At 45.0% G+C, this 10,216-nt stretch overlaps 1 protein-coding gene across 1 annotated transcript in view; it reads left to right on the forward strand.

Annotated features, from left to right (window-relative positions):
• NDUFAF6 (NADH:ubiquinone oxidoreductase complex assembly factor 6) overlaps nucleotides 1-9,981 on the forward strand; it is a 51,258-nt gene extending 41,277 nt beyond the window's left edge. The window contains exon 9 of the mRNA XM_054518691.2: nucleotides 9,423-9,981. Coding sequence (XP_054374666.2) covers nucleotides 9,423-9,485 — 63 coding nt within the window. The 3' untranslated portion in view covers nucleotides 9,486-9,981. The remainder of the gene's footprint in view (nucleotides 1-9,422) is intronic.
• The last annotated feature ends 235 nt before the right edge of the window (nucleotides 9,982-10,216 follow it).

Here is a 10,216-nt window from a genome sequence, read left to right on the forward strand (position 1 = left end):
TCCTCCCACATCAGCCTCCCAAGTAGCTGGGTCTATAGGCATGTGCCATCATGCCTGGCTTTTTTTCTTTCTTTCTTTCTTTTTTTTTTTTTTTTGAGAGACAGGGTCTCACTATGTTGCCTGGGCTGGGCTCAGGTAATCTCCCTGCCTTGGCCTCTCAAAGTGCTGGGATTATGGGTGTGAGCCACTGTGCCCAGCATGAAGGGTATTTTAAATAAAGGAAATCACTTTTAAAAGAAATGTTCTCCTAAAACCCTTTTATTAAAAATAAAAACTCTGAAGTGGGTAGTCACTCTTCACTTGATCATTTTCATAAATTTAGGTTTTTTAAATCATTGTCTAAATTGGGGTAGAGTCTAGGAAAATCAAATTTCAGTCAATCCCTTCAGTTCTCTCTTTCACTGTGTTTAATGAGAATGAGAAAAATAAGGCATTTTCTCTTTTTGGTTTCCTTTTTTGTTTTCCTCCTTCTCCCTCTTCTAACAGTGAAAAGGCAGCAGAAACAAGGAAGACGATAAATTCAAGGCTTTGATAAACCACACTGCAAGTTAGCACGCTTCTGAGCAAAAATGACACATTCCCTAGCTCTGAATCATCTTGACTATCCATTTTGTTTTTATTCTCGGTTTTGGACAGGTCCAAACTAAAACATTTTTAGTTTGTTGTCCCATCCAGTTTCCCGATGGGTTACCTGAGATGTGAACTATAATAACCAGGAGAAGTGGCATGCTGAGCCCAGGGCCCAACTGAGGAATGTGAGGCCAACTAATAACTTAGCTCCTTCTAAACTAATATCCATTCAAAGAAATTTTCAAGTCTCATTTAATGTGGATGGAGCTGGTGCCAGGGAGGACTATTTATTGAGATCTTAATTCACAAATGTCTCAAAGCAGTTTAAAATGTTCTTGATGTTACATAATGAGTTAGAAACCTGTCCAACCACATACCAGATGCATAGGCTGGGGCTGGGACAAGTTACTTGACCAATCTGGACTTCCATTATTCATGACTCCAGGAGCTCCTTCACTCATGAACTGTGTACTTAGACAGAGACACAGCTCAGGGCAGGCATTTTTATTACCTTTGTGTCCCAAGGAGAGGGCCTCCTTTTTTGAGAGGCATAGCATATGGGACAAGAATGTGGTTCTGCAACTGGGCAGCTTGGGTTTATATGCTGACTCCTCTACTGCCTACTGATTGACCACTAGCAAGTTATTATATTTAACCTCTCCGTGCCTTCATTTTCCTGCCCGGGGCACTGTCTTCCTAAATCTGTCTTGGTGAAACCAGTTTTAGCTGGCTGTTCTAATAGCCACCTAGCAGGGCTAGGGGGAGCAAAGTCCAGCTTCAGCACTTGGCCTCTGTCCACACGGAGGGGAGGGGCTCCTGGTTACTGCTGGGCAGGGTGGCGGTTCTGGATTCCCACTAGGCCTTGTTACTGTTCCTTATGGCCTCCACTGACACCATAGGAAGGTGGCCTCATTGTCACTGGGCTATGGTGAAAGTCCTGACTCTCCGCTTGGCCTCCTCTGACACCACCCCAGCAGGGAGGTGGAGGGACTGCCTTGTTACAGCTGTGAGTGGGTGGAAGTTCAGGCTCCCAGTGTGGTCTCCCTGACACCATAGGGGCGGGAGCCTTTTGTCAAATGGGGATGAAAGAACCAGCTCCCTGTGGCTTTTGCTGATACCACACCAGTGGAGGAGAGACCCCTTGTGATAGCCTGGACTCCCACACCCTTGGCTGGTGTGGGTGGGAGAGGACCATAGGTTTCTGTGTGCTATTTAGCTGGAGTAAGTGGTTACTAAGAGTTTTCTGTTTTGTTAGGCTGCCCCTGTCCTAGTCCTTTGGCTAGAGAAACAGGCTTTTGTTGGGGATTTTTTATTTGCTCCTGTTGGCATTTCTGGGTTGCCAGCTCCTTTAGTCCAAGTCTGGGGTACAGGAAACTCATCACCAGGTTGTTCCTTGGATCTCAAAGTCCCTGGCCAGTCTGCTTTCTTACCACCTTTCAGCAGCATCTTACGCATGTTTATATATAATGTCCAGGGTTTTAGTTGTACTTAGTGGGAGCAATAGGGAAAAGTATATCTACTCCATCTTCCTGGAAGCAGCACCAGGATATCACTTAAAAATACTATGAATAGTTGGCTTCATGTTTTAGGCATTGTACAGAGATCCATTTACTGCTGGTATGCTGAATCCCCCACTAGAACAGTGTCTGCACATGGTAGGAGTTGAATAATATTCACTAACTGAGTGAATCCCCATTTCACAGATGAGAAAACTTAGGGAATCAAGCAATTTTCCCCAAATCACACAGCCAGCAATAGGAAGAACTGGGGTTTGAATGTGGGCAGTCTGATTCCAAAGCTCAAGCTCTCAGAAGCATCACTGGGGCAGTCATGAAATTCAAGGCCCCTTTTGTTCTCTTAGGACAATGAAGGAGTGAGAGGGTGCTTCCACTTGAGACAGTAACAACACGACACTTCTCTACTGAATTAAGAATGAATGTCTTTGCGTTCTGTGAGTGAATGCCCAAGGCTGTCATCTCTCCTTCCATTCATTGCCAAACTTCCTGCCTGGTGTCCTAATTACTCCATAATTTCTGTGCAAATGGGGTTCCACTCCAATTTCTTTTCTGCAGCTGCCTTTTTTTCAGCCCCAAAGACCAAATTCAATAGTGTCTTTCCTAATTCTCATCCTTTTAGGTTTTTCTGCAGTATTTCCTAATGTTGTCTACCACTTTCCAATCTCCCTACTCTTGACTCTGCTTTCTTGGTTTGCCCTCCATCCCTCTGATTGCTTTCTGTTATCTTTCTCCAGCCATCTTCAAGCTGGTGGAATTCCTCAAGAGTCCTCCTTTCTCTTCATTGTGCACAGGCTTATTGTCAGTTCATCTAAGCTCACTTAGATGACTCAACACTCACTTATTCACTCACTGTTCATTTATTGAGCACCAGGCACTGTTCTATATCCATGAACAAGGTAAACAAGGTGGCTGTTCTCATGGAGCTTATATCTAATGGGAGACACAGAGGTAAACAAACAACAACAGTTACGGAGCACATAGCGTATCAGCAATATTAATCACACTTGTAAACTTTTGTATGCATAATCCCAATTGACTGTTAGATTTAAAAATATGGAGGGTAAGAGTTGCATTATCTACAGAAGACTACTGCTACCACCTTATATGCACTCGTATGATGGTTTGCTTTAAAGCTCTGCTTTCACATAGTTGGTCTTTAAAAATTCTATTGAATTAAAATTATAAAATATTGGCTCGGCGTGGTGTCTCACGCCTGTAATCACAGCACTTTGGGAGGCCAAGGTGGGAGGATTACCTGAGGTCAGGAGTTCAAGACCAGCCTGGTTAACATGGTGAAACCCCATCTCTACTAAAAATACAAAAATTAGTTGGACATGGCGGTGGGCGCCTGTAATCCCAGCTACTCGGGAGGCTGAATCATGAGAATCGCTGGAATCCGGGAGGCGGAGGTTGCAGTGAGCTGAGACCATGCCATTGCACTCCAGCCTGGGTGACAAGAGTGAGACTCTGTGTCAAAAAAAAAAAAATATATATATATATATATAATATATACATGTATAATATTATTTTTTTCCAAAGATCTTAATTCACAAATGTCTCAAAGCAGTTTAAAATGTTCTTGATGTTACATAATGAGTTAGAAACCTGTCCAACCACATACCAGATGCATGGGCTGGGGCTGGGACAAGTTACTTGACCAATCTGGACTTCCATTATTCATGACTCCAAGAGCTCCTTCACTCATGAACTGTGTACTTAGACAGAGACACAGCTCAGGGCAGGCATTTTTATTACCTTTGTGTCCCAAGGAGAGGGCCTCCTTTTTTGAGAGGCATAGCATATGGGACAAGAATGTGGTTCTGCAGCTGGGCAGCTTGGGTTTATATGCTGGCTCCTCTACTGCCTACTGATTGACCACTAGCAAGTTATTATATTTAACCTCTCTGTGCCTTAATTTTCTCATCCGTAAAATGGCCTAGTGATAGTGCCTACTTCCTAGAATTATCATGAAGGTTAAGTTAGTTAATAATTGTAAAGTGCTGAAAATAGTGGCTGGCACTTACTAAGTGTACATGTGTGTTTGCCATTTTAATCTATTTATATACATATTGTGTCACTTTCAGAGAAAACCAGGTCACTAGATTTTATCTCTTGGAATCTTGCTAACATTAAGCTTTGAAATTTGATATTTTCCATCTTGGATGCTTTAAGATTTCAGGTTATCAAACAAATAAATTTAAGAAAGTAAACACATTTTTACTTCTTCTAACTTCAGAGAATGAGCTTCTAAAAATGAGTGTTGAGTTTCTTTCCACTTTGGATTATGAAATTAAAAAGATATACATAAACAAAACAAAAATCACATAAAAATCCATGAATTCAGAAGCTATATTTGAAATAAACAGGCTAGATGGCAGATAATAAATATATACTAAAATCATTAACGTCACACATAAGGATTATAATATATCAACAACTTCAAGCTGGGCAGAGAATTTCTGGTATCACAGTTCACTTCTATGGGTCTTTGCTTTGCAATTCAACTGAAATTAAAAACAGAAAAACTCTCTATTGGTTTTGAAGCATATCTCCCATGATTTTTTCCTATTCCCCTCCCCTCCCCGAGTCATCTGCCCTTTATTACTTGCCTTGGTCAGAGGGAGAATATAATTTTAGAAAAACACAAGCAGTAAAAAGCAATTTCTATACCAAGGAAATAATAATGGTGATAACCCAGATCACACAGAAATTAAATCTACTCTCCTTAAACAGTAAAACCAGCTAGCTTTGCATGTGTTCATACCATATGGCTAATATTAAAGCATAAGGCAACCGGCCAGGTGCGGTGGCTCACGCCTGTAATCCCAGCACTTTGGGAGGCCGAGGTGGGCGGATCACGAGGTCAGGAGATCGAGACCATCCTGGCTAACACGGGGAAAACCCGTCTCTACTACAAATACAAAAAAAAAAAAAAAAAAATTAGCCGGGTGTTGTGGCGGGCGCCTGTAGTCCCAGCTACTCGGGAGGCTGAGGCAGGAGAATGGTGTGAACCTAGGAGGTGGAGTTTGCAGTGAGCCGAGATCTCGCCACTGCACTCCAGCCTGGGCGATAGAGCGAGACTCCATCTCAAAAAGAAAAAAAAAAAAAAGCATAAGGCAGACACTACCAGCACTGCACCCTCATTAGCCAGCCAGCTTTGCAGACTCACCACCACCACAGGCTGTCCTGGAGGTTCCTATGCCTGCAGTGGGAGCTAAGAGGTCAGCTGTTTCCCCAGAGCCAACCCCAGTAACCTTTGCAGCTTCCCTGAGGGCTTCAGGGACCTTCACTCTGTTTAGTGGGCACAGAGAAAATGGCTCATGTCCTGGAAATACCCAGCCTGGCTCAATTGGGCTGTAAGTAGTTCCTGGCAAAATTCCTCATTAGGTAACAATTTCGATGGTAGTGGAAATGTGTCCCTCCTACTTTACCCAAGAGACGGTAGTGGTGTGGCATGTGGGAATTTTGAGGGCTGCGGGCAAAAGTCATTCCAGTCCCAGGGCTTAGCTCCAGCAGCACCCAGGGGCATCTCAGAAGCAGCTACATCATCAACTGTACCACCCCACGCCCTGTGCTTGTTTAGGGCTGAGATCCTATTGGGAGACATTTGGGGAGGAGGTGAGCTGTGCTGGCAGAAGGTTCAGGGCTGGTCACTGGGGATTTTCCTGCCACTCACATCCCCTTCTTTCAAGTCTTCTTTAACTCTGCACAGGTTGGAGTAACAGAAGATGCTGGTTTCCACCTCATCATTTTTTACCTTCTCACCCTCAGAAATTAATCTTTGCACAAACCTCAGGACCAGCACAATGCCTGTCTCAATAAAATGCTAGTTTTGTTTCCTTCTGTATCTCCTGCCTTCCCCTTCCTGGCCACCTACTAAGACACAGGGCCGTTATGTTGCAGTGCCCTACTTCGCAGCACCCCCAGACCTGCCCAGGGCTGCTCCCCATGCCAGAACCCTCCCTGTCCCCATAAGAACCTGACTATCCTTTGTTTCATTCCGTAAAAGCCTTACTTTTCAAGGCTGAGGCTGCAGCATCCTTTATAGTGGTATACACTTTCGTGTTTACAAGTGTCATTGGGCATCTACTGGTACTCATCTTAGTTACCCTTGTAACAGAGCCCTTAGATGTCAAACCAAAGCAGTGACTGACACTGAGATTTGTGGCTGCCTGAGTAGGTAGAGAAGAGAAAGAGCAGAGCTGACCATGTTTCTCAGCTCACAAGTTCCTATGATGGCTTGGAAACCCTGACCAGCATTTTCTTCTGAAGCAACACCTTCGTGGTATGTTCAGCCTTTTTCTAGATCTCTCCAAGACAGAGAAATACTTGTTGCTCCTGCATTGAGGTTGGGCAGATGGGCATTACTGGGGCACTAGTGGCCAAGTTGCCCTGATCCACCCACCTGAGACCAGGTATGTGTGTGGTGGTGCAAGCCACTGCTTTTTCAGGCTGGTGCTGCTGGATGAGAAAGTCCCGAAGTTCTATCATTGAAGGAGCAGCACAAGAGTGAGGACAAATACCTTCACAGGCAGCAAGAAAGTGGTACACAGCAGGGAGGGCAGTGGGCACCTGGGGGAAGAGCAAGGCCCGAGGAGTGAGGGGAAGCAGGCCAACCTCGACGATCTCCTCAGCACCTGAACGCCAAGGCTGGGGAGTTCCTCGAGGTTGGCCTGCTTTCCCTCCTTTTCTTACAATTTCTGGAGAAGCGTGAGCCCTCTGCAGGGAGGTGGCCAAGCTGGCAGGCGAGTGGGCGAGAGTGTCATTGCATACATGGCTGCGGGGACCGAAGCTAGGAATAGACGCGCTGAGGGTTAGGAGGACCCCCACCAGGCGGAAGGATGCCAGATCGCGGATCGCTGCTGCCCGGAGCTGTGCGAGTTCGGTGCTCAGCCCCAACGGCGCTTCAGGCGGGTCCCCTAGGTTCTCGCCCTTGCGCGCGCAGCCAGGACAGTGTTTCTGCGCTTCCTGAGGCCAAAGGGGGTCTCCCCGTTTTTTCGTCTGGGGATGCCAAAAGCCACTGGAAAAGACAGGAAGCTGTCGCCCCGTCGCATTCTCAGCAAGATGAGGCCGAGTAGGCAGCGCCATCTCTCCCGAGCGCCCGCGCGCCGCTGCACCAGCCGGGGAGGGACTGGAGGTGAAGTCGCAGGTGCGCTCCCCAGGGAATATCCGGGCTCCCAGCCCACGCGGTACCGCCCCCGCCCCCGCCTCGCCCCGCTGCTCCTCCTCCCCCATTTCCAGGTGTCTCCTTTTCCGCTTGCCCCTTAAACGTCCCCCTTCCGCAGGGGTCCTGCGAACCCCATCCACTGCCATGGCTCATTCTAACACCTTCACTGGGTGTCTTTTTGCATAACACTTAAAATAAAAATGGATCTGAATCTGATCCCGGCTTCCAGCTTACAGGACATGTAGAGGACAGAGGCACAAGCGAAAGTCCACCCAAGGAATGCAGTCAGCAAAGCCAGGGTGTGGGGAGCTCTCTCCAGAGAGTAGGGGAGAAACCCAAAGAGTAAAAGAGACTTTAAAACCTGCCAACCAATTCCAACCTGTTGTCCTAATTTGAATCCTGATTCAAATCAACTGCTTTTAATGGAAACTTAAAACTTTAGTGGAAATTTGAAGCTGACTTGATATTTGATATAAGAAACCATAGTTAATTTTTTAAGGCATGATAATGACATTGTGCTTATTTTTAAAGGATAGAGTCCTTATTTTTGGAAATTCAGACTGAAATATTTATGTCTGGAATTAGCTTCAAAATAATGCAGGGAGAAGTGGGTAAGGCCTGGGATGGAACAAGGTTGGCTATGATTTGATCGTTGTTGAGGCTGGGTAATGAAAACATGGGAGTTCGTTCTAGAATTATTTCTACTCTTGTATATTTTTAAAATTCTCTATAATAAGGTTTTTAAAAGAAGGAGAAAAGAAAAAATGGATATATTCCAGCTGATTAGTCTCAACGTTTTCAGGGCCACATACAAGTATGGCCCTGAAAATATGTTAATTATGTGACTTAAGATCACCTGGGAGTCCTTTTCGTTACTGACTTGTGCGACTTGTGTGGCTCGTGTGCTCTCATGCTTAATTGGATTGGTCTTTAATCTTGGGCCAGGAAAGTGTTTGAGCTGTGGCTGAGATTTCCACCTCTCTGCACTTCCCTTCCTGAACACTAACCAAAAATGGCCCTGGGTTTCTAACCACCTGAAGATGACTTTCCATCTCCTCCAATGTCCTATGTCTAAAACTGTACAGCCTTATGCACTACCTCCTAACTTCCCCATTTCTATGAATAGCAGGGCATTTCCTCTGCCTCTGTCACAGACTACAAGCCATCTAGCCATTTTGACTTCCCCCTCCTCTTTTCTCTGTCCCTCCACTTAGTCGCCAAGTTCTATGGATTCCTTGTTCACTGTTTCTCAGACTCATCTCTTCCTCTCCACTCTCATTGCTATTGTCTAATCCCAGATGTGGATTTTCTCTGTTACATTTACTTCCTCGCTGGTTTCCTGTCCTTAGAGTCCTCCTTCCAGCGATCCCACCTGCCACTGCCCATTGGAGAGCCCTTAGATCAAGGGCCTCATGTTATGATTAGGCTTTGCAAACTTCAAATTCCTTCTTTTACAACCTCAAAAATTTCATTCAAAGAAAGCAGGAATGATTATCAGGCAGCCAGCAACCCTACCCCTCAAATAGAGTCTAACGTGAAAAACATTATTTCTCAATTGGTAAGCAAACACATCCCTCACTGATTGTTGGTAGGTCAACAACAGCCCAGACTTGGACAGTTGACAAGCAGAACCCAGGGTCACAAGGATCCCATTCATGTGGGTCAACAGACAAATGAAAGAGCTCAAATGACAGAACAGTCCAGAGATTCCTGCTGATTTTTCTAGCGTGCTCTAAAATGGAGCAATACACCAGGTTTCTAAACCATGGACACAAGACGTGACAAATGACTTTTAGATATGTGAATTCATTCATTCAGATGAAATTTACAAAAGCATACAATAATAAGTCATTTTTAGTTATACACTTAAAATCTTCTTTATTAAGAAAAAAATGCATTAAATAAAATTAGGGCCATACAGGAAAATTCAGTCTGTCAGGTCACCAGGGCCAAATACACAGTCTCAAAATGCTTGGAATGAAAACAATATTTCTCTGATGCCCCCAAACAGACATTTATTATTTTGTCAGCCTAGATTAGCACTCCCTTTTTGGAGTTGGGATTTTATCCTCCCCAGGCCAACCATAAGCATCTCTCGGGGCATGGGAATGTTTCCCTAGAATTTTCTAGTTGGCTTGGTGAATAAGGGTCCTCTTTCCTCTCTGCAGGAAATTAAGGATGCAGACACTCAGGGCATGTGTCTTGCACAGCCAGCCAGCCTGGGAAAATGAAGCCAACTGGGAGAGAGATTTGAAGGACTCTGGTTCTAGGCATGCTCATTTCTCCAGGTACTTGAGCTTGGAAACCTTCTTGCTTAACTAGCTCTAGGCCAATCTTGCTTCACTCCAACACGCACACACTTCTCCTTGTGCTATTTTGAATTACCAGAGGAGAATCTTTGACAAACACAGGTCGATGTTAGTGTGAGCCAGACTGGGCAACTACACAAAATCAAAATCAGGAAAGGAGAGCCACTTTGCTGGAGTCTCTCAGAAGGCTGGTGGGGTGGACTCCGGGGCTTTGGAATCTCTAAACAAGAGTGGTGGCTCACCTCTCCTAGAAATTGCCCTGGTTATATCATAAAAGGGCTCAATTTTTACATGAGGTCTCAATGGTCTTTTTACTTAATGTGACATTGTTAGAAAAATCAACCTTTGAACAGAAAGAGGCAGTTCCCTCCTTCCTCACACAATTCACAGTTTTCTGGAATTATTAATGAAAATTGCGTATCTCTAGGCAGAAGCTCTCCAATGCTAGATTTTTCGCTAATATTCACATACAATTTACCTCAAGTTCCTCCTCTGCTCCTGACCTCTCAGGGCAGCCGTGGTACTCACAGGGTAAATTCCAAACACCTCACCCAGGCACTCAGGGCTTCAAGAATTGGGCCTGACCTTAGCCATCAACATCGTTTCCCACTCCAGAATGAACATTTTGCCCTGGTCATGCCAGTCTCTGTGTT

The sequence above is a fragment of the Pongo abelii genome, chromosome 7 (genome assembly GCF_028885655.2).
Source record: "Pongo abelii isolate AG06213 chromosome 7, NHGRI_mPonAbe1-v2.0_pri, whole genome shotgun sequence".
Classification (NCBI taxonomy): domain Eukaryota; kingdom Metazoa; phylum Chordata; class Mammalia; order Primates; family Hominidae; genus Pongo; species Pongo abelii.